Here is a 25,369-nt window from a genome sequence, read left to right on the forward strand (position 1 = left end):
ACATACACACACATGCTTTGAGCCCTGAGCAGTGACAGGGAAAGGAAATACTGACAGTGAAATTGGCACTTTGGTAAAATAGCATGTAGTTATTTTGGGCCAGGAGATATCTCAATCAGAGTTTTTGCGCACAGTGTTTCAGTGCTTTGATGCCATGGTGATAGGTATCCTAAATATACCCAAGATAAAGAGAGAGATACTGATGTGAGGAGATCAAAGTGGGGGTGGATGTACTTTAAAGTGACAGCTCTAAAGACTGGTTCTGTTGTCTTTGTCCAACCCCTTCCAGCTACAAAATACACCCACCTTCCTGTTTAATACCAAACCCTGTTATTGTGAAAGTATTGCAAAATATATTCATAGATTCATAGATTCTAGGACTGGAAGGGACCTCGAGAGGTCATCGAGTCCAGTCCCCTGCCTGCATGGCAGGACCAAATACTGTCTGGACCATCCCTGATAGACATTTATCTAACCTACTCTTAAATATCTCCAGAGATGGAGATTCCACAACCTCCCTAGGCAATTTATTCCAGTGTTGAACCACCTAGCCCTTCACATTTGGGTCTTTGCTGCATACCTAGACATCATGAACCTCAACATGGACCCGGATTTTTAAAAAATCCATTTAGGATTTAAATAGGGGGAAATAGCATTGCAGCTGCATCACAGGCATCTTTTTGGTGTTGCCGATACTGTGCACAAATCAGAAAAACAACAACCAATCAGCAGAAGCAAGATCCAAATCACATGACTGCAAGGACTCAATGACTGTCATAAACAGCTGCAGCTTAGTACTGATTGCAGGGCAGGGTTATCTCCCCAGAAAATTACCGCTACTCTCAGGCTCAAAAACTGAAGCAAAAACCCATCAAAGGGGAACTTGAAAATTCATCCAGGAACTGCCTGAATTTGATTTATGGTTTCTTTATCCTGTAGAGCTGAGAAAGGTAATGAACCAGAGTTTTGATCTCTATGGGTTTTCATAGCAGAGAGGAGACCAAAAAAGGTTTAACTATTTCTGATATATGCACACTTCTTCCCTCTTCCACTTTTCTATAAGGCTGGCTGCAAGATATTGGAGGATACCAGAGAACGCTGGTTTTGTGGGGACCACAAACCCATTCCATGTTGATCTGTGGTGCTTGCATCGACTCATTGGGGCAGTGTGGGCTGATGACTTTGGATGCATTGCCATGACATACAGATGTGGCTTGCAGGATGTAGGTCATATGCATTTAAAATGAGACTCTACCATAAAATTAGAGAGGGGTGCTGACCCCATCCCAGGTCCACAGAGACCCCCAAGTTACTGGCTGGCCACCTGCAGCTGCAGATATCGTGAGTGCCTGAAGGAGGCCTTGCTCCCTATGGAACTGAGGTCTGGTAAGTTCCTGACTGGATCTCTAGCTCTTGTAAGGAGAAGCGGGAGTGGTGGCAGGTTGGTGTGAGGTCTGTGGCGAGCTTGTTTTATCACAGAGGAGAAAACCCCATTTGAAAAGGAAAGCAATTAAATGGAAAAAACCTGTCAGTTCTCGGAAACGCTGCTGTAGTTCTTTTTGGTAGGGAAGGTCAGTTGCCCCACCTGGGCAGAAAGATCCAGCGATGATGTCTTTGGGTGCAGCGTCCTCCTCGGATGCACTGGGCTGGAGCTGATTCGGTGTGAATAGAGAGCTGTCATGTCAAGGCCCAGGGTGTTTGCTTCTGGCTGGGCTGCCTCTGTGGCTGCTCCCTGCTCAGTTTTGCCACCTGGATGGTTTGGTGATGGCTGTGAGCTGTGTCGCTTGGACGGAGGTGGGCTGTAGTTCTGAAATCTCACCGTTTTCACTTGCTGAAATGTGAACAGAACCAAGAGTTACTACGGCAGAAACACGAGTCTCTGCCTTTTGCTTTGATCTGCTGTGGCATTGTGCTGCTAGGAAGGAGCACAGATACTTTCCCTGCAGGGGACTAGGTACACAACAGAGGGTGTGTTGGAGTGCCCCACGCCTGGGATGGTGTGCAGCAATGGAGTGGTTAGAGGCTTTACAATGTGTACTGTACCAGGCGGGAAACATCAGAAGAGCATAGCGGGTACCAGAATAACTGGATACTACACAATGGGGGTGATATGAGAACCTAGAGAGGCAGGATTGGATACAGCATGAGTTAAAATGGAGGAGAACATAGACTATGGAATGGTGGGGAGACCTCTGAGAGAGGCTGACTTCTATCCTGCTGTGCCATTCACTCAGAATACATGGGTGTGTTCAGAACCTGATTTCCATCCTCTGGCTCTCTTTTACCTGAGACTCTGGAAAGATGAAGCTCTAGCTAATATGCTAACCAGAAACCTCTAGGCTGGCCTCATTTTGTGGGACTGGTGTGGCTTTTACAAAGTTATTCTGCAGGTGCCACCTGTGGGGAAAGTTGTCACCAGGGTAGTTTCACTCCTCAAATGGAACCATTTGTGTTTTTTTACTACAGATGTCCACCAGAAAACACCCAACCTATTCCGCAGAGAAGCAATTAACACACAAGCAAAAGAAGCCAGCCAGGAGTCTCAGAAGCCCTGGCAGGACAATCCTGAGTTCTAATAGCCAGATTCGGAGCTCCTTACTCATTTCTCACTCAAACCCTCATGGACTCTTGCCTGGGCTAAGGTCTGGGTAAATATGTGAGGATTTGGCCATAAGTGAGCAGGGGCTTTTGCAGACAAAAGAGTCCACAATATCTGCGCCCTGTGAATGGTTTCATTCCAACAACAATAAACTTGGGGTGGGGTTGGGTGTGGGAGAGGGGGCAAAATCCTGAGAACTTTACTCGGGCACAAATCCCAATGAATCGCATTAGGAGTCTTGCCTGAGTATGGACTCACTGAAGTAAGGACCTCCTGGGATCTGAACCATGGTGAATAGTCAGCTGAAACCTAAGGTCAGTCCCAGCAGGATTTTCTGGACTTTCCAGAGGTGGAGGGTCAGTGTACCGCTCCTTGCAATGACTCTGCCTTACTCTACCTTTTCGGTGCTGTTCCGGGAGGTGTCTGGTTTCACCAGGATGGAGGGCGGAGCTGATGGAGGTGGCTTTGGAGCAGGTTCGCTTTTTGCTGGGGATTCTTTGGCATCCAGGATCATTGAGCTACATACAGAAGGAGATCTGCTTTCACCCGCCCTGGGCACAAGCAGCAATGAAGCATCGTGGGAGGCGCTTGGCCTGGCTCCTGGGTCCACCATGCCAGGGGTGCCATGGGGCTGAGAGGAGACATGCTGGTAAAGCTGAAGTTGCTGGGGCCGCACTGTGGCAGCTGGGGTGCGACTGAGGGAGCCGACAACCTGAGTGAGAGCTCCGGGCTGCACAGGTCTCTGCAGTGATCCATCTGGGGAGAAAGATCGTTTTGAAGTCAATAGGCGATGAAGGTTAAAATAAATAGGCGCCAATGGGCAAATATGAAAATTTAAAAAGAATCAGAAAAGAGGAAAAACTCTCATGTTTCATCCCCTTCCACCAGCTCTTGTTGGATGCTGAGGCTGTCTGCTGTCTGAGGAAGGGTCTAACTGAATTCCTACAGGTCTGCAGGGGCCTTTGCATGGTTGGGGGCCAAATATAAATGACAGATGAGCAAAAATGACTTCTTCCACTCCCTGCAATTCCACAGGGGTTCCCTAAGCAGTCTTTGCAGGTAACAGATTGTGCCTTTTATCTGAGAATCTCAAAGCTTAATGAATTCATTTTCCCAGCACTTCTGTGTATTTGTACAGCACCTAGCACAATGGGGCCTCAGTCTGACTGAGGCCTCAGCATGCTGGGGCAATACAAACAATAAGGTGTGGTACTAGATAAATACTGTTGTCATCATTTTCCAAATGTAAGGAAATGAGGCGCAGAGACAATGTGATTTGCACTGGCAATGCAATGAGTCTGTGATGGAGTCAGGAATAGAACTGAGGAGCCCGAGTCAGGAGTCCCCTGCTCTAACCACTGGGATTTACTCCCCTCCTCTTTGTCAGTTAATGTAGGCTGAACTCAATCCATGGAATTTATATGGCAGTGAGCAGGACAAGCTCGATGTTCCTCAATCCGCCTGTATGTTACAGGACCATTAAAGACTCTTAGGGTGACCAGACAGCAAATGTGAAAAATCAGGATGGAGGTGGAGGGTAATAGGAGCCTATATAAGAAAAAGACCCAAAAATCGGGACTATCCTTATAAAATCAGGACATCTGGTCACCCTAAAGACTACAGTTATCTCAGGCTTTGAGCCATGTTAACACAGCATAACAATATTGAATTTCCATGTTGGACTCTTGCATCAACAGGTGAGGCAATGATACGTTGCACACTGATTCGCCACAAAATTCTTCTACTCCCACCCTGCCCCGGACAAATTGAAGTAGGTGGGTAGAACCCTAACCTAGAAGGATCTGATCCTGCTAGGTGCTAAGGTCCTTGGGTGAGGACCTTGCCTGCTGTGTGCCCTCAACTACCACTGACTTCACAGAGGTGGGCTGTTTTTTGCCAGTCAGCTACTAATCCCAAGCATGAGCCCTATACTTAGGGTGACCAGATGTCCCAATTTTATAGGAACAGTCCTGATTTTGGGGTCTTTTTCTCACATAGGCACCTATTACCCCCCACCTCCTGTCCCGATTGTTTTGACACTTGCTATCTGGTTAGCCTACCTATACTGAGCCCTCACTAGCAGGTCTCTCAGCTGTGTGACATTTGTTGTTTGCACATCACAGCCTATTCCATTTGAATGTTTACTTCACAGGTGATGCATGCTTTATTCCTTTTGCAATTTCCCGCTGCTTGAAAGATTGATTTTAAACAGAACCACAGTGGGGGAACGAGTCCTTTAAGGTAAAACAACTTTTAAGATAAATCCAATTTTGAGCCTAAAAACATTGACCGTGTCCTTTGCAAATGAACCTAACCCCCTGCCAGTGACTCTGCACAACTCAAGTAGCAGTTCAGGCTGAAACAATTGAAAAATGCATTGTTTAGTTGCTTAAATATAGCTGGAGATTTATTCCATGGCAGTCTGTACTGTCTGAAATAAACCTTGCCAACCTCATGGAAAGAATGCAGCACGCTGAGCTCTGCATAAGCCCCTGGAAAGGATCCTTTTGTGTGTTGAGTCAGGAATTTGGAATAGCAGGAGCAGGGAGAAAGGATGGTCTTGTGGTTAAGGCAGGACTAAGAAAAGGAGCCTTGGGTTTGATTGCCAGCTCTGCTATAGACTTCCACGATGACCTTATTCATTCTGTGCTTGTTTCCCCATCTTTAAAATGGGGGCAATAATACTTTCCTATCTCATGCAGGCTTCTCTGAGGCCTGATTTGGTGATATTTGAGGTGCTCAGCTATTACAGTTATGCCAATAAATAGATCTTACACTTCATCCTGATGAAGTGTGAGTATGCCCTCTGGACTGAAATGCAGCCACTTCTGGAGTAGAAGGCAGCAATCAACCAACATATAGAGCAGTAAGGGAAGATTAGGGTCAAGGACATGGGTCAGACACATACTCGGACTCCGAAAGTGACATCTAACCCCTTGTTTGCACCCCAAAATCCAGTAGTGAGATGTCTAAGTGCTGTCAAATGCACCCACAATTATGTCTGTTCACAAAATTTCACCTGCAGTTCTTTGCAGGTACAAAATCAGAGGCCATGTTGAAGCTCTTTGAAAGATCAAAGCTTTACATTCTGGAGGAGCCAAACTGATCCCTCTGTAACTCCCAGGACTCCAGCCTTAGGGTCTCAGTATTTAAGGACTCCTGCAACCCCCACCTCCTCTTACTTTAAACAGCCTGGATATCACTTAATTTAACAAGGAAGAACAAGAGTGGGAAATGACAGTGCAGATCTAGTCAGTCTATATGTTTTAACCAGGACGTATTTGACTGTTAAACCATCTCTCCTGACAGACCCCCCAGTCCATCCACCTGCAGGTTTTACACAAGACTAAGGCCTGGCCTACATGTAAAGGTTAAGCTGACAGAGCTATTGCACTCAGGCATGCGAAATATCCACCTACCAGACCATCGGAGCTCTGCTGATCCAACCCCTGGGGGAGGTGCAGCTGGTCACCAGACGAATGCTTCTGTTGACTTAGCTACTGTCACTTGGGGAGGTGGAGTTCCTACAGCAATGGGAAAAACTACTTCCATCGCTGTAGGTTGTGTCTATACTACGGGATTACAGCAGCATAGCTATAGCACTGTGGCTATGCCACTGTAGTGCCTATCATGTAGACATTGCCCCCATAGGCTTCCATCCCAGAGGATGCGTTCTGTAAAGCGGCCAGCTCTAGGAGCTGTAGCATGTTATTTCTTACCAGTATTACCTCATTTCTGAGTGTGTGTGTTAATTAAAGGCTCCCAGTACCACTTGTCCACGTGGGAACACACTCACAGGCCTGTCTTCACCCTCCCGCCAGAACTTACTCTTCCTAGTACTGCCGCGTCCTCGCCTCAATGATGTTTGTCCTGAGGTGGCTGGCACAGCTACGTTTCTCAGTGGCGAGGACAGCACCGTGGGCATGAAGGCCGATTTCAAAGGCCTGCTCTGCCTTGGGCCATTCTCTGAGATGCTCCCCTGGGAGGAGAGTGATGCAGTGGATAATGTCCAAGTGGCATACAGGGAAGGCATCCTGGATTCAGAGACATTGGGTGACTTCCTGCTTGTATAGATTGAAAAAGGAGGGGTGGGGGGATGGAGGAGAAAGAGAGAGAGAGTTAATTAAATCTAGCTACAGAGAGGCACACTTCAAATCCAAATCTTCAGTCACACACACACACACACACACACACACACACGTTTTGTTTGTTTGTTTTTGGTTCAGCCCATTATAAAGAAAAGGACTGTTTGCAAAACTGTGGAGCCAGATCAGAATTTTTAACAGCCCCTCCCTAGAGTTCATCAGGTTTTAAAACAAAAAAACCCTTCTGGAATCCCTGCAGTTCACTTTCTGGTTCCATTAGAGCAAACGTTCTCAGCCCTATTGCTCCCACCACTCTCACATGCCCACTTTATACCTGGGCCTTCTCAGACACGACCTAAACTTCTTTGCAACAGTTCCCATGGGGGGCCAAAAGGAAGGGGGGCTTTTAGGTGCCAGTGTTCTACCATAATGCCAGCAGGGGACATGCCAGGTAATTACTGTGTGGAGCTGCAGCATTTGTCCCACTTACTAATGTGCTAGGCAGCACAGAAGCTATCAAAATCTCGCAAAAAGCAACAAAGAGTCCTGTGGCCCCTTAAAGACTAACAGATGTATTGGAGCATAAGCTTTCGTGGGTGAATGCCCACTAAATCTCGCAGACGCTGTCAGGAGTCATATGTAAATACTCATCATTAGGTTTGCACTCCGCCCATGGAGTTAGGGAAGGAAAGCTAGTGTGCTGTAGTTAGCTTAAGAAGCTCTGAAGCTAGCTTGGTGAATTAACCTCAGCCGGTGGTCTGGTCTGATCTGTGCCTCTCCAAAGGGAAATGGAACCATTTTCATTTCAGTGTTACTGTAAAAATTCCATGCCACTAAAAGATGCTGGTTTTGCTCATTCGGCCTGTGTCCGACCCATTGTCCTGCACTGAATGAGCTGGGCAAGTGAGCCCGTTGGCTCGCTGACATCACACCTTGGCTCTCGGTACAGCTCTCACCAGAAAGCACTAAGGGAGCGCAATGATCCTTAAGGAAAAGGCTGTGGCGGCTTTCACACTCCTTGCCCTTCTGACTCCAGTTGCCCAGCTGCTGTTTGGGCCCCATTGCGAGCAGCTGTCACTTCCCATTATTCCTCTCCTCATCTGCTTTCCTTGGAGAGGGCATGTTGGCTTTTTCACCTAAATCCGTTACATTGCCATAAAGGCCTTCGATCTCCCACATCAGCGTGATGCTTAAATAACCCTCCCAAATGCTCCTAATACAATGGGAGAGTCAGCCAGGGTAAAGGCTGTCTAACTCCTCTGAAAGGGGAAAGACGGCTCCTTCTGACTCTTCTTTCCCTTCCCGTGGCTTTCTCGGACAGTAGAAGAATGATTTATGGTTTAATAACAGGCGATTCATCAAAATAACTGGCACGTCAATTTAGTATGATGAACTGTCCAAAGGAGGATACAGAAGAGTAGCTTCAAAATTGGAGCTTATGGCTGAGGCGACTTTAGGGTAGCTGGGGTTTGTGTTGGATTGTTTGTTTGTTCTGTTTAGCGGGAAGGTGGGGCCATGGTATTATCAGAGGCTGTATCGCAGAGAAATGAGCCAGAGAGACAAAGAATAATCACTGGCTCCCTTTAAATCAGGGAGGATGTTTGGAGGGCTAATGCTGGGATCAAAGCGGCAGCATCGCCTTCAGTCTGAAGTGAGAATTTAACACAGTGAAATATAAGCAGGAAAAGAAAAAGGAGCTAGAGTCTATCTGTCAATGTCAGAGATAATGGGGGGGCGGGGGGAGTTAGGCCACCATTAGGCTATTTCAGTGGGTCAAAGCCCGAGTTCCTTGATAAGTTGTCACATAGTCCAAACTGAGGCACACTTCCATAGCTGAGTGGCTGCTGGCTCCTTTGTCCAAAAGGCAGCACCCCTTTGCACCATCCTGGGGCACTGGCTCAGGAGTGACTCACCGGGTAGGGAGCCACCTGCAAATCCCCAGTACCCGCTTCTGACAGCACCCTAGAGGTTGTAATGTGCCTGTGGCTTTCCGGACTTTGCAGTCTCTGGGACATGCTAGCTGCACAGGACTTCATGGCCATAGATTAGCATAGAACTAAGCTTCTGCTGTTGTTAAAGCACAGGCATCTTGGGCAGGAGCCAGAGGAGAAGCTCATGTTATCAGTGTATCAGAATTCTGGCTTATCTCTGCTCTGCCACTAGAGGGCAACACACACCTTGAGCTGGTCTGACCTTCCCTCAGTGGTGAGGTACTCAGTTCCTGGCAAGGTTTCTGAGATAGGGCATGCTATCTTTTTGGAACTGGGAAGTCCCGGGCAGTTGGGTGGGTGGCTGCCTAGCTAGGATTAAGTCCTCAGACCTCATTTTCCCTGTCATGTGTGCAGAGTTTTTGAACGAGGCATGAAGGGTTTAAGCAGTTAGGAAGCAGATGCAGATAGGGCTTGTGAACCTTCCAGGCCTGGCTGCTGTATCTGAAAAGTGGGGGCAACAGTGGGGGAAAGTCGAGAGGACAGAGGGTCATTCCCCATTGCTCTGCACCAGATAGGGCTGTTTACACCAATGTAAAATGCTCCTAGATCAGGATGGGAGTGTTTTACTTCACTTTGCAGTTTGTAAGTGACTGTGCACAGTGCAGGGCAATGGAGAATCAGGCCCTGTGTTACACTGCTCATGCTCCAGAAAGGATGAAATTTCTCGTTGGACCCATTTATAGAAAATCAAGATGGGGAGAACTTTTGTTTGGGGAGCTATTCCTAGCGCTGGTGTGGGGCACCCCCTCTTCTGACGGTCTCCTTTCTAAGTGCTGGCCAACCTCGTCTCGAGGTGCTATCTATTGAGATCTATAAATCAGTCAATCAGATTTGTATGGCACCTACCACAGTAGTACCAAGCACCTTGCAATCTTTCATGTATTTATCCTCACACCACCTCCCTGGAGTAGGGAAGCAGTATTTATCTGCGTTTTTATGGCTGCAGGTACATGCTACAGTGCTTTCTCCAGTCCAGTTTTGAATAACCAAAGGGAGGCACTAGTCTCTTTAGCAGACTGTTCTGCAAACCAATAGACTCCCTCCTAGCAATCCCTCCCTTCTCTGACACTCAAGCTTCATTTTCACATGCATTACTTCATCTCCCTATTCCTTGGATCAGCCCAAACAATTCCGCTCCCACCTTGGCATTCACACCCTTGAGTGACAGGCTGTTGCATCTGCAAAAAGGGCTGTGCTGCTTTGATGTGATCACATATGAAAGGAAAGTGGGTAGGTTTGGAAATTATCCCCACAAGTCCTTTGCTGTTCATCTCTGCGTATCGCTCTCCCACTTTTCTCTGATGTCCATCCCTGCCTTGTTGTACGAGAGAAAAGAAGCTGTAGCAATCCACAATGAATTTTTCAGCAGTGGAATCTCTGCTTTAAAAAAAAAAAAGCCTTGATGTTCCTATAAGATGTTGCCTAGGTACTGACTTGTCCCTGTTCAGGGAGTAAGCTATCGATTTGTGGAAACAATTTAATCATCTTTCTACTTTGTCCCTTTTGATTGTCTACTTAACCTGAAGCACCTCAGAGGGGACTAAGTGTGCATCCATGCTGCCTCCCCCAGATTATAAACTTCCAATTATTACTTTACGGGGTTGCTAATGCACATTTATATAGCTAGGTCAACACTTTCCAAAGTTTGGAGCAAACAGCTGCTCTGAAGACAGTGCCTTGATTCCAGTAGGGTCTTGAAACAAATAAAAAGGGGATTCTTTATTGAGGCCACTGGGCATGGAGAGACCCTCTGGCTCCTGATGGCTCTTTAGCTCCCAAAATAACTAAGCATGTTGCCTCATGTTATTAAACAGGGTTTCCTTAAATCCTGGAGTGGACTAAGCAATATTGAAAAGGGCTTCTAACTGCATTACACTGTTGAAATTTCAGATTCAAAAGAGATGAATGAAGGATGTCGCCATACTGCTCATCTGTCCATCTTATCTGGATCACACGGCAATTCCTACGAGAACACTGATCCATCCAATTGGGTATCTTACAGCTGGTGGTGGCCAGTGCCTGATCTTCAGAGGGAGGTGAAAGCACATATAGCGCATGTGACCAATGGCATAATGTGAAATGAGATCTGGTTATTCCGGGGGGGAAGGGGGGTGGGGGTGGCAGCAGGACAGCATTCCATATACCCAGGGTGTTGACAGCCATGATCAATATTCTGGGAACATCTCACTGCCCTGGAGTCAGGCAATGGGCTTCTTGCATCATATCCCCCCCATGATGAGCATATATCAGATTACCCACTGGACCACTCCCTCTACAAATATGTTATTTCACATAAGGAAATCAGACCTGAAAAGGGGTACGACATAGTTACTGGGGAAGATCCCAACTCTTCCAGTGACCAATGACATCCCCCTGAGCCAGCCTTCGTGGTACTTCCCGAAAACACGAACACCTTCTCCCTTCTGCAAATCCAGCTCCTCCGGTCCGTGAGCAGTGTAGGAGTGTAGAGCGACGCACCTGGTGATACACAGGAAATTAGAGAAGCGCAGACATGCACTATGGAAAAGTAGCCTCCCCTGTGTGCCGTAAGGCTAGGAGATGACACAACAATCCCGTTTCTAATCATTCTGGGAGCTGATGCTGTTGGTTCTATGTCAGCAGAGCCTATTGCCTGAAGCATCTTCAGATGGCGCTCGCATCATATAGCTGGGTGCTGTCATGAATGTGGAAAGGCTTTGTAGGAAGGAAACTGCTTACATCTTAAGGCCAGGGGGGATATGAATAAAAGAAAAGCTGCAGGAATGAAGCAGTCTTTGTCAACTTTTTTTGACCTAGTCCTGTCAGACTAAGCCAAAGGGGCCCAGCAAGTATTGGGGAGGGAGGGGCTGTTTTTGTTCTCAAACCGTGAATACTCCACTGAAATAACCGATTAGGGACTGAGTTATTCCTCTTCCAAAGCAGATCAGCACTAGAGCGCAGGTGAGGTGCACCACCCAAAAGACTGTGTCAAAGAGGCATTATAACTTTGAAAGGTACAATGGGATCAGTATGTGGTCAGCAGCAGGACTTGCTAACCTGGGTCATCCTGCCAGCATTTGTTGGTTATAATCTCACCCAGACACATCCAAAGGGACTGTGAGCTCCATAGAAAGTATTAGCCAGATACCCCCCATCTACTTTGCTTTCCCCAGCATGTACTGCTGAGTTATGGCTGTCTCCTGTACAAGTGTTTGGGGGCCCCCTGCACCCTGTCTCTCCTGCTTAGCAAACCTGGTCAGAGAGCTGTGTTTAAAAAACAAAACAACCCCCCCCCACTGATTCCAGTTGTGTAATGAGATTGCTTGTTCTCAGCAGGGGGCCTCGTGAGACAGAATGGCAAAAAATAAGGAAAACAAAACATCAAAAATCTCATCCACCTGTTTTTCAATTTTACCCCTTTCCCAGGGCCCTATGGCTTTATTTTTTTTTTTTTTTAAAAGAACTTTTGTCTGTCTCCAAGGAGACACATTTTATCTAATTGCATTGGTTTTTTTCCTCCCAGGTGGGATGTCTGTTCTCAAATATTAATCTGAGTAGCAGATGCTACAGCAACTATCATCCCCTCAAAACCAAGTGTTATTGAAAAAAGGAGACTGTCAAAGACTTTTTGCTAGTTCTTAAAAGCAATTGTTCTCTCTCTGTTGGTCATAACAACCATTTGGAAGTTTGAAATTGAAATGACTTTCCTTATAAGAGGATTTTTCTTTCTATTATTTGTGCAGACCTGCTCTAACTCCCCAGTGGTTTATTATTTTTTTTTATTGAAGTACCGCTCTTAGGTTGTAGCTTGCACTCATGCTAGTTTGTTACTGTAGGTTCTGAGCAATGAACTGTCGAAATTAGGGACCCAATCCTACTAACACTTCAAAATGGCCCTAATTCTGCAAATTCTTCCACATGTGCTTAATTGCAACCCCTTGTATACTCCCATTTCAGGTCATTAGGATTACTCATGAATCTAAAGTAAGCCATGTGTGTAAATCTTTGAAGGATCAGGGCCTGTGTATGTAAGTTTATGCATGAGAATAACTCAAGTTATACACCTTACTAATATGTATTTATCTTTGCAGGATCAGGATCTAGATTTTTCACTATAGAAGTGCTCATGAGAAGTAGACTGCATTCATGCTCGTTTGTTCTTGTAGGGTTGCTTATCATGAGAGCTAGGCTGCTGATTCTTGTCCAGGAGACAGACAAACAAAACACTGCAATATATTTATTTGCAAATTTTAACTCTACCTGTATTTTTCTTTGAATTATTTGTTTTAAAAATCAATTAACTTTTAAATAGTTTCTTAGTTAAATTTAAAGAGCATTTCAGTTCACTTTTAAAGAATTTGGTTTGAAAATGTAGAAACACATCAGTAATTCAATGGGCATTGGAAAGAGATAAACAATCAGAAAGGTAGAAAAAACCAGTGTTAGGATTGTAGTAACTGAAATATGAAGATCATACTAATTTAAATTGAGCAAAAGCACTCAGAATCTATGAAAAGCCCTTGTGTGCTGCCAATATTCTATCTATATTTTTCTACTGCTCTATGTCCTTTCACTTCCCTAAGAGTCAGGCTGTGAGTTCAAGAGTTTTACTAGGGCTCAGTGATCTGATGGCTAGAATGCATAAGAAAGAACTATGATTCCAAAGAATCGCAGCTTCTAATCGGGTTTTAGCTCCTCATCGGTATGTGACTTCAGGAAATCACTTAGTGTCCATTCTGCCTTGACTGGGTAACCCCCAGAAGCCCCACTGAAAATGAGGCGCCATATATCAAGATGGGATTTCACGGATCAAGCTCCACGCCACCCTCTGAAACAAAAGCAACAAAGTTTCAATACTCATACGTACATATTAGCTGATATGTGTTGCTGAAGATGGGGAAGGGTGACAATGGCAGTTGAGTGCCCCAGGGATCCTGGTGCAGTATAATAAGAAGCGCTGACCTACAATGAAAAATGGAACCAAAGTAAGTAGAATAAAATGACCTTGAGTTTAGGCTCCCTCAGCCATCGGAACCCCATTGTGAAGAGTGTGAAATGACCCCACAATCATTTGCCACCAAAGCAAGGAAACATGCCATGTTCCACAGAAGTGTTCTGTTGCTTTATTACCCCGATGGCCTTGAATATCACAGAACGGTTTGTGTAGGGGCGGGGACAGATTGAATTCCAGCCCAGTTCAGTAGTGATTGCTACCATCTTTTCAGTGGACTGTTGTCTCAATTCATTTCCCAGTGGACAGGTTATCTACATTCCAAACCTCTTGTCTACACCACAGTAGATGCCCCTGGGCAACCTTGCTGCCAGTCACAGAAGAGATGTCCAGAGGCTGCATGGGTCATGGAAACTTAAGCTACTACCCATTCATCTCTCAAGGTGGCCTTTCTACATCAACGCTGATGCACACAGGTGGATCAGTGAGGAGGAAGTTGCACTGTCACTGCCCATGCTATACCATTCTGTGAGTAAAGAGCGGTGTCTAATTTCAAGGGTTGTCAGCCCGGCACCTTTCACTAGTGCCTATTGGACTTGCATTCACACACAGGGCCTGATTTTCCCCTGACTTACACTGGTTTTACAGCTGTTACTCCACTGACTTCAGGGGAGCTATTCCTCATTTACCCTGGTGTAAGTAAGAGGATAATCAGCACCACATACTTTAAAATGGAGGCATAGTAGGGTTTTGCCTAGTTTCGGAATTCAATACATCATCATTTTTGATTCAGTTCTCCAGCTTATGGGTGGAGCTAGTTCTGCCCTTAGTGCTACTGCTGCATGGCACAGAAAAATGGCCAGGTAGATACTTTCCCATTGCTGGCAAGGTGCCAAGCTACAGGCTTATAAAGAGGGTTAATCTTGTGTTTGTGGAGATTTTCAGCACACTGATTAAACAGGATAAACGTCATCTAACAGCCATGACTTTCAAATGTTATGTCTGAGTCCTAAATCTGTAATCATGGCTGATCATATAAATATGAGATCCGCTCAAGGGCGGTGGAGTTCATTCCTCTTTTTGGGTTTTTTTCCCCCTCTTTCCTTTTGGATTAGTCCTACAACAGGGGGAGTCCTTGATTCATTTGTTGGGACTGATATGCACTCCAGGCATGAAACCTAGAAGGGAAGAGGAGCTAGCAGGGGTTGACAAAATGTTATTTAAAATCACAAGTGTGATAATCAGGGGGAAGAATGTCACCTCAGTCAGGGGAGTGGGACTGTATAATTATAATTTCATTTACTAAACTCCAACCAAGTGTTTGGCTCTGTATGATACACAAATGAGACAGTCCTTGTGTCAGGGAGCTTGCAGCAATAACAACAGTATTTATTAAATTATTATTAATTATTATTATTATTATCTGGTATTTATAGGTTGCATATCATCCTAAGGGATCAAAAAGCATTTCATGCATATACAAAGCTCCACTGACATGCAGCCACTTCTGGGGTGGCAGGTGATAACTATGTGGCACACAGCAAGCTGCAGAATAGTTTGGGAAGTGGGGTCTTTCAGAGGTCATAATTCCACAAATGATGTGACTATTGTTGAGGGAACACTTCCTTCCTGCCACGTTCCCACTGTACCAATCACCCTAACACCCAGTTTGCACTTTTCTCGTGTGATTCTCATGTTGGGGCGAGGGGCCTGAATCTGTGACTGTTGTCAAAGCAATTGTTGGTGGTCGGGGCAAAAGTTCCTGCTTAGAGATTTCCAAACACTGCTGCTGCTTTCACCACTGATATCAGGCTGCCTGTTTCATCTCCCACAAGACTAGCTTTCCTGGAGGCTGTGCTGCCACAGAGTGACAGCTAGGAGATGGGCCGCTATTCACAGTGTAAGTGAAAAGAAAGTCCAGGAGAAGGGAAAGAAGAAACCTTTATAAATCCCAACTTTCACCAGTTATCTATCAATCATACTGATCTAGCCCCATTACCATAGGATCTGAGCGCCTCTCAATCTTTAATGTATTTATTCTTACAACTTCCCAGTGATATTAGGGCTATGCTGTTATCCTCTCCTGGGGAACTGGAGCCCAGAGAAACTAACAGTACCTCTGCACTGCAGTCAGAGGTGTGATTGCAGTATGTATAGACATAACCAAGCTAGCTTTAATTTAACTAGCTCATATAGCAATAGCAGCAAACTCATAGCAGCACAGGCTAGCTGCCTGAGTACATACCCAGGTGGGCTTGTATAGCCCATGCTGCTGCCTCTTCACTGCTATTGGTACCTGACCTAGCTACATTAAAACTAGCACAGGTATGTCTACAGGAGCTGCAATTACATCCCCCAATTGCAGGGCTGACATACCCTTAGTGACTTGCCTGTGGTCATTCAGGAAGCTTTTATCAATAAATGGGTCACTGTCTCTTCCCTGCAATGCCCCTTGAAGAAAAAAGTCATGGGTTAAAGGGATACAAGCCCGTTAGCCAGAAAGATTATCTTATAAAGTAACTTATGATCTGTTTTCCTCTTTTCTCAGCTTCTCTGATTCGCCTCTTTGGTGAGTAGAGCTGTATCTTTCTTAGCACCAGTCCTGAACAGTGTTAGGCTCACTCCTAATATTTATGGCATTGAAAAGTATCTCTGGTTCTTCCCTGTTTCCATGCCCCTATCCTGCCAACGTGAGAAATCCCGAGATTGTCATATGCTAAGGAGTACAGTGGGATTCGTCAAGCGCAGTAGAGGTTAGGTCCTTAAACTATCACAGTATTTAGCAGCCCACATTTTCTCTTGGTGTGAAGCATTTTGTATTTGACATGGGTTAAGGCAGGCATATTCCCACACATCCATTATCTGTAATTCTTGAACTTCCCACCCTCACGCCACCACACAGCAGCTAGAAAAATGACACATTCCTCCCAGCTCTGAATCCCTCAATATCCTGCCTTTAAAGATGATTCAGTAAAAACAGAGTAATCTTGTTGTGTCATATGTTGCATGGGAGGGTTTTGGATGATATAGAAAGATAGGCAGATATTGGCTCCTCTTGAGAAGAATGTCAAGATTTATTGACTGAAGAGTTAATGGGAAGGAGGGATAGCTCAGTGGTTTGAGCATTGGCCTGCTAAACCCAGGGTTGTGAGTTCAATCCTTGAGTGGGCCACTTAGGGAGCTGGGGCAAAACAAGTACTTGGTCCTGCTAGTGAAGGCAAGGGGCTGGACTCAATGGTCCCTTCCAGTTCTAGGAGATAGGATATCTCCATTAATTTCATTTATTTAAGCCAAGTTCACTCAAGGGACAATACATTTTGCTAGTCCTCAGATGTTTTGTTCCAGATGTTCTGAATATTTTCACCAGAGAGCTCTCTCCTATTATGGTCATGAATTTCTTAAAGTGTAAACGTTTTGGTTTTTTTCTTTGAGGTGACTTGCTAAGAAAGGATGAAATTACAGGGCCAGGAAAAACAACAACAACCCTACAGTTGGCTTCTGATAAGCCAGTCAAGAGCAATGTCAGGTGTCAGCCTGCAGCAGATCCAGCCTCCCGGCAACCCAAAGGAGTGCGGGTGGCCCTGATGGAAGCTGTCTGATGGACTGTGCTACCTGATTGGCTGCTGATTCCTGCAACCGGATATTTAAACTCTGCAGCAGCAGTCCATGCTCGGTGTCCCCTTTGGGTTTCATTTGTTTGTTTGACTTTCACACCTGCCCGTTACATTTTTGGTTGTCCCCCATAATTATTTGAGTTCCGGTTCTTTAGCAATGGGCGGGCTTTTGCCCGCCTGCTTCCCGGAACCCAATAGGAGCAGGAGCAGTCCAGTGGCTTCTCAACACATTCCTAGACAGCAGCTGCACTTGGTCCACTGTCTCTAGCCTTGCTCCAGCCTGTGCCTGCTCCAGCCCCCAGCAACTTCCTGACTTCTGATACCCAGCCAAGACCCTCGGCTCCACTTTCTGACTGCGACTCTGACTTTGGCTTAGGCTTTAGTCTCTGATTCCCAGCTATGACCCTTGGCTTCACTCCAGGATCTGCCACATCTGGCTTCAGTGATAAATGGCAGACTGGACTCTTGCTTCAGCCACTAGGCCAGACTGCCCATGACTTGGTTGCTGATGGTCTGAGAAGCTCAAAAGATTGAACAAGGGTGGGTACAGGGCCGGTGCAAGGATATTGTGCACCCTAGATGAAACTTCCACCTTGCACCCCCCTTCCTCTCCCTCTCCCCCAGAGCATCGCTTATTATAAGCTTTCAAAAATGAATACTGCATAATGTGGCATTGTTCATTAGAATTAATACACATTCGGCTTGAAAATTTATTAATTTCATTATTTAGTCTACATATTTAATGAAAATAAATGGCCTTGGGTCTCCTGCACATGGCTAGAGTCCCTCCTGACCCCCCCCCCACAATGGATCTGGAAAGGGCTGTTTGGGGGATCAGAGCACAGAGCTGGGAGTGGCTTCTATTCTCCACCCTGGCACCAACTCCCTGGATGACTTCAGGCAAGTTACTTCCCCGTTCTGGGCTTCAGCTCCCCTCAGCGCTAAGGTGTGAAATGGTTCCTTGCTCCTGGGCTGGAAAGTGCAATGCAGGTGGGAGGGGGTGTCTGAAGGCCTGTCTTCCCCACAGGTGTGAGGTGAGGACAGAGTTCCAGCCTCCGCCATGACCGTCCTGGTTGCTTTACTCTGCCCCACGCCAATCACTGCTGAAGCCCCTTACTCAGAGAGCTCTGGCCCAGGGCAGAGGTGTCAGTGTCATTCTGGGCCCAATTTTCAGAGATGCTGAGCACCTGTGGTTCCCCTGATGTCTGTGGGAACTCCAGGGTTCTCAGTACTTCTGAAACTCAGGGCAATTTATTTCGAATGCTGGGCCAGGACTGAGCCTGCAAAGGCAGGTCTATATACACTCCTCAATCCACAGCAGACCTCCCATCAATAACAACACAAGCAATCAGGGGAATGATGAGGGGCAGTTGGCCCAATGCTGGGAATGGGGAGGATATGGCCCTAATGTGGTCACTAAACTTCTACCTAGTAAAGTTACTGGTGCATCTGCTGTCATTCAGTGGGAGAACTAAAATCTCCTGGGTGCTGCAGCCTGCCCAGGTTCAGCTGCACTTAACCTGAGTTGCTCGCACACTTGCAGTGGTTGTGCACCACGCAACTGGTCACCCATATTACATGAAAATCTGGCTCGGACGGTGTCGTAATTAGACTTAACAGTTACTGCCGCATTTCCTAGAGCTGTTGTCCCAGGCTGGCTGCAGACTCAGGCAGACAGAACTGTGTCGGCTAGACACCCATCACCTTTGGAAGATTTTCCTTGTAGCCATAAGGGCTCGAGACAGCCGTGTTTCTTCACTGAAAACTTGCAGTGTGCTGCCCCTGAATCCCAGACGGATACCTTGTGTGGGCAGATGCAGAGCTCAGGGCTTGAAGGCCTCTGGTGTAATGGTCTGAGCCAGTGCAGAACTAGGAGCCTCGATCTCCTATGTTCAAAGCAGGACTCTGACAATGACTCCCCGGGTGACCTTGGGCAAGTCACGTCCCTGTTCTCTGCCTCAGTTTCCCCCAAAATGGGGCTCTATTTACCTGCTCCACAGGGATGGATGGAGATGAAGCCTTGGAAGGTGGCACGTGCTGAGGACGGTTACACTTTTGCAGCTCTTTAACCCTGTATCCTCTGGCAGGGCCATGATCCACCCCCGCAGGTGGACCGGTGGCCACAGTCTGCTCTTCCTTTCCCCCACCCCCGTCCCCCCTCCTGCTGCTGCATTGCTGTCAATAGGGCCAGCTGCAGGCGGGGTAATGTCACCCGCTCCGATCTGCAGCCCTTGGGCAGCAGCCACTGCTGCGGCAGGGGGTCCGGGACTGCCAGAGCGGGAGGGAGCGGGTTAGGGAGTGATGCGGCAGCTCAGGGGCTCAGGGAGGAGGCGGCTCCAGGCTGACGGGGGTGTGTGGGCAGGCAGTGATGTGGGGCGCGGCGGAGGGAGGTGGCGGGGCCCGCAGTTACAGAGGATGCCTGCAGAGATAGGTGCTAACACGGCTGCGAGCGGCCCGTCCCCCCGCTGGGAGCAATAGTGTAAAAAAAAAATTTGTGGGCACCGCTTTTTGGTGCCCCCAAATCTTGGCACCCTAGGCAGCCGCCTAGTTCGCCTAGTGGGCCCTAGGTGGGTAAGTGTCTGGACTTCCCTTCAGATGGATTCTGAAGAGGCAACTTTGCTCCTGCTGAACATTGTGGGATCTTGCAGACCCTACAGGCCCAGGTTATGGCCTTGCAGCCCTGTGGGCTGAAGTCATCCTGCCAGTAGCAGCCATACTGGCTTCTAGGGAGTCAGAGATTCCAATCCCGGATAAGTTTGCTGGGTACCATAACAAGTTCCGTGGAATGCTGGCTCCTGTTCATGCTTCGGCCCCAGTTGTTCTCCACTGACCAGACCCGAGTAGGACTTATTCTTAGTCTGCTAACTGGGGAGGCCTTGGCCTGCGCGTCTTCCCTCCTGGAGACTTCGAGACCCCTGCTGGGAGAGTTTCAAGTGTTTGTCTGAGCTATGGCAATTGTGTTTGATGATCCAAATTGCACACGATCCACCAAGAACCTGCTTTGGGGGCTGCGTCAGGAAAATAGGTTGGTCACCAAGCTTGTTGCAGAATTCTAGCAGCAAACGCTAAATGGAATGAGGTGGAACAGCACTATCATTTCCGACATGCCCTAAATGAGCAAATCAAGGCTGAGTTGGCATGGGTGGAGCCACCATCCATCCTGGATGTCTTGGTCAAGTTGATAGGTCAGGGGGTCATAGGTACCTTGACCAATCTCCTGGAGAGAGAGTCGAGTTCCCAGTCCCCTTTCACGTTCTCATTACAGCAGATCAGCTGGGTTTGGCCTTGCCTCTGATGCAGAGAAGGGCTGGCATCATGCTTTGGGCCTATGCCTGTACTGTGGGGAATTTGGACACTACACTTCGGGATGCCCTGCTAGGAATCCAGCTGTGTCTTGACTAGAAAGACTCCAGGCCTCAGCCCTGAGAAGGGGGTCTGGCTGAGCCTGTGTTTTCCCCCTCCTCCCTCCTCACTCCAGGAATTTGTACCCCAGCTGGGGAGGGACACCATGCTAGTGCCCTCCAACTCCCTCTCTGGCTACAACATCCCACCATATCAGAGGTCGAGCTGAGGAGGCTTGTGGACTTCAGGGGCCTCCAACAATTTCATGGACTTAGACTTTGCCCAGGATCACAACATTCCAACTCAGTGCAAGAGCACCCCTGATTTGGTGGAATCTGTTGATGGATACCTCTTCTCCTCTGCCTGGTTACTCATCAAACAGCACCCTTGATGGTTACCATGCTCTAGGGTCACCAGGAGGTTTTACAGTTTGGTCTGATCTGTGCACCTCACTCCCCTGTCATCCTTGACATTCCCTGGCTCATCACCCATAATCCATGCATCCATTGGGGGCCAGGCACGGTATGCTTCATATCAAGACTCTGCTGTCAACTTTGCCTCCCAAAATCATGTGCTGGACCAGAAGCCTCAGTAATCTTTGCCATCTACCTGAGAATTCAGAGACCGAAGGAGGTACATTGAAAGTGACTGCTGTCATCTCTGTGACCCCCTTGATAGCGTCCAGAGTCCTGGTGAAATATCAAGATTACTCTATTTTTGATAAAAATAGGACAGATACTTTGCTGCACCATCACAGTTATGATTGTCCAAGTGACCTGCAATCTGGAGCCGAGATCCCCTTTGGCCGCATATACTCCCTCACAGAACTTGAACTCCAGATGCTCTAGGAGTACAGCTGCAGGAACCTAGAGAAGGGGCTTATTCGCCCCTCCACCTATCCGATGGGACTGCCAATCTTCTCTGTGGCAAAGAATGATGGCTCCTTATGCTCTTGTGTTGACTCTCAAGCTCTGAACAAAATGACAGTCTGAAAACGCTTCCCCCTGCCACTCATTAACAAACTCTTTGAGAGGCTTCACTTGACCAAGATTTTTATTAAGTTGGATCTTCTTGGGACCTACAACCTTATCCAAATCAGGGAAGGCACTGATACCTGCACCTGACATGGACATTTTGACTATTTAGTTATGCCTTTTGGGTTATGTAACCGTTCGGTGACATTTGAGCACTTCATCAAAGATATCTCGGTGACATATTGGATCAGTTTGTGGTTATTTATTTGGATGATATTCTTGTTTTTTTCCTGAAAATCAGGCACTGCATGAGTAATGTGTGCCACGTTCTGTCAAAACCATCTTTATGCCAAACTGGAGAAATGTGAGTTTGACAAAGACACAGTTGAGTTCCTTGGATACATCATTTCCCCCAAAAGGCTAACAATGGATCCACAGAAGGTATCTGCCATTTCTGGGTGGAATGCTCCAAACGACAAGAGACGTTCAGTGATTTCTTGGGTTTTCCAATTTTTATAGGCATTTTACCAAAGGATTCTCTCACCTACTTGCCCCGATAACTGTGCCGCTTCAAAGGGGGTCCACTTCATCTTGTCACCAGAGGCAAAGTTCACATTTGATCAGCCAAAAATATCTGTTACCTCTGCTACCATTCTTGTGCACCCAGATCATGCCAAGTTCTTCACCATTGAGGTAGATGCTTTGAATTTTCCCATCAGAGCTGTTATGTCACAACATACTGGCTCTCATAACCAACTCCCCCTCCCCCCACATACCTTTTATTCACAAAAGCTAACCAGAATTCTGATATCTGGGACAAAGAGTTACTTGTGATAAAGGCAGCTTTTGAAATGTAGAGACACCTAGAAAGAGCTCAGTTCAGGTCCTTACTGACCACAAGAATCTGAAATATCTTCAGACTGCTTGTAACCTTAACCACCAACAGATCTTCTGGTCACTTTTCTTTGCCAGATTTGATTTTTGTTGTCACCTACCATCCTGGATCACAGAATGAGAAGGCCCTGTCCTGCCAGGATAAATACATAGCTCCCTTGGCTACCATTTTACACCTGTCAAATTTTTATTCCAGGGACAGCAACCAGGGACTGGATATTCCTTACCTGGTATCTGCTTCCCCATGACCTCCAGGCTATTAAGATCTGTCAGATCCTAGATGCATCTAACCTTGTGCCCAGCTCAGGGTTTCATTTGAAAGATGGTCTGCTTTATTGAGGAAGGTGCCTTTATATCTCAGAAGGCCAGCCCAGACTCGAGGTGTTAAAGATGTGTCATGATATGCCAATTGCTGGCCATTTTGGCTACTTCAAAACCTGAGACCAGTGTTAGGGAATTTCTGGTGGCTAAGATTGAGTACTGATGGTAAGAGGTTCATTAATTCATATGATCTGTGCTGTCAGAGCAAGTGCCCATATGCCAAACCACTCAGCCTTCTTCATTCTTTGACTACCTCATTTCAACCCTGGTCCTTGATATCCTTGGTCTTCATCACAGAGCAACCCTGCTCCCTTGTCACTGTCGATCTCCTCACCGACATGGCACACTTTATTTCTGTTCATTCCCTCCCAACCGCCCAGGAAATAGCCTGCCTTTTTCTAGATCATGTTTTTCAGCTCCTTGGGCCGCCAACTTGAGTAGTGGCAGGTTGAGGTTCACAATTCACTTCCCATTTTTGGCACAAACTCTGCAAACTCTTAGGCTGAGGAGGTAAGCAATTCCATTTCTATCACCTGCAGACCAACGGGCAGACAGAATGAGTGAACCAGGTCCTCGAGCAATACCTCTGTCACTTTCTCAGTTATCATTAAGATGACAGGGTCATCCTCTTGCCATAGGCAGAGTTGGCGTACAACAATTCCACCCATGCAGCCACCCGACATAGAATGGGCTATGCAAACTATGGTTTCCACCCTTGACTTCATTCAGCTGCACCCCCTCCATGGTCCCAAGTTGCTGCCGCAGCAGATCTAGTTGCCCACCTTCACCAGGTCCACCAAGAGCTTAATGAATACCTTGAAGCCTCCAAGGAGGCATACAAACCTCATGCTGATTGAAAATGCCAAGCCACACCAACTCTATATGTAGGAGATAAAGTCTGGCTGTCCTCCAAACACCTAAAATCCACCAGTCCCATAGCCAGATTGGACCATTAATACCCAGGCCCATTTAAGATCCTGGGACAAATTAACCCTATAGCATTTAGGCTCCAGTTGCTGGAATCCTTGAAGGTACACCCGGTTTTCCATGTGTCCCTTTCGAATCCTTATGTAGAAAATCCCTTTCCCGGCTGTTCTGCTCCACCAGCACCTGACATAGATGTCCAGGGCCAAGAGGAGTACAAGGGCTGGTAAATTCTAGCGAGTTTGAGACAAACTCCATTATTTGGTGACCTGGGATGGCTATGGGCCGAAAGGGGAGTCATAGGAGCTGTAGAAAAAGTCCATGCTCCAGAACTCATATGTGCCTTCCATCAGAAATACCCCCCGAAACCAGGTCCTATGGTCCTCAGAAGATACCCTTGAAGTGAGGGAGGGTATTGTCAGGGGCCGGCCTGCAGCAGAGCTAGTCTCCTGGGAACCCAGTGAGCACAGCTGGTCCTGATAGAAACAGTCTGACTGTACCACCTGATTTGCTGCAGACACCTGCAGCGGGATACCAAGCCTTGCTAGCAGCAGCAGCAGTCCAGTGGCTGCTCAATGCTTTCCTAGCCTCCAGCTACACTCAGTTCTGCCCCTGCTTCCACTGTCTCTAGTCTTGCTCCTGCTCCAGCTCTTCAGCTCCTTCCTGACCTCTGACACCCACCTCAGACCCTTGGCTCCACCTTCTGACAGCGATTCCAGCTAACCCTGCCGGTAAGGCTTTAGTTTCTGACTCCTGGCTATGACCCTTGGCTTTGTTAATGGAGCTACTCCATCTAGATTCAGCTCTAACTGGTAGGCTAGACTTGCTCCAACAAGACCGGCTGATAGCTGGCAAGTAAGATATTTGCATATGTCAGAGGACTTTAAGCCTAAGCCACAGCTAGTCAAGATGCAGTAACTTACAGATGTGATCTGACTAATAGGAAGCCCAACCTCAGAACTGTTCACCTTTGAGGGAGTAATAAAAACTTACTGATTCACCATCTGGCTATTTTTCAGCATTCATAAGCCAAACTTCTTTCTTGTATGTAGCAATTTTTATTTCCTTCTTACTTATTTGCATATCTCCACCTTTTCCAAGTACTGTATGCATTTTGTATTTAATTTTTAGCTCTGCCTCACTTAAATGGTAATGGTGTGGACAAAACTTCCTTTCTCATGTAGGGGTAAGAGGCAAACACTTACCTGTGTGAGGGAAAGGGTTTTTGGGGCAAATTCCATTCTCTGTTATACCCCATTGGCTTAAGAAGTGCCAGTACACTGCGGCATTGCCTGCCTGTAATTGAGAGCAGAATTCTGCCTGCTGTTTGTAACAACCTGGAGCTTAAACATATTAACCCTTTAAGAGCGCTGTGCTTAACAGGAGGAAGCAGGAAATGGTGTTGAAATAGTGGAATCTGGAGAAAGCAGGTTATTACTGCCCTGTTCACCTTCAATCTTGGGGTCTGCTTGAACCCCAAGGTGTTTCGACCTGGTTACCTTGTGCTTGCATGAGCTGCAGGAGTATGCTAGTATGCTATTGGCAGGTAACTCATATCCAGCTGTCTCTTAGTGTGCCTGTGTTGGGATATCCTCCATGGGCTCCCATTTGTCACATGCTGCTTGATAAACAGGTCTGAGGAGACGAAACTTTAGAACAGAGCCGATTAATTCTAATTTGGGAAGGAACAGGCTG

General features: G+C 46.9%; 1 protein-coding gene across 1 annotated transcript in view; it reads right to left on the reverse strand.

Annotated features, from left to right (window-relative positions):
• Positions 1-1,528: 1,528 nt before the first annotated feature.
• The window catches only part of SH3RF2 (SH3 domain containing ring finger 2), a 77,887-nt gene continuing 54,046 nt past the window's right edge, over positions 1,529-25,369 (reverse strand). Inside the window, exons 5-9 of the mRNA XM_024199393.1 lie at positions 13,522-13,616; positions 10,983-11,153; positions 6,428-6,660; positions 2,997-3,355; positions 1,529-1,831 (exon numbers count right to left, since the gene is read on the reverse strand). Coding sequence (XP_024055161.1) covers positions 1,529-1,831; positions 2,997-3,355; positions 6,428-6,660; positions 10,983-11,153; positions 13,522-13,616 — 1,161 coding nt within the window. The remainder of the gene's footprint in view (positions 1,832-2,996; positions 3,356-6,427; positions 6,661-10,982; positions 11,154-13,521; positions 13,617-25,369) is intronic.

Source organism: Terrapene carolina, unplaced genomic scaffold (assembly GCF_002925995.2).
Source record: "Terrapene carolina triunguis isolate 2854851 unplaced genomic scaffold, T_m_triunguis-2.0 Scaffold629, whole genome shotgun sequence".
NCBI lineage: Eukaryota > Metazoa > Chordata > Testudines > Emydidae > Terrapene > Terrapene triunguis.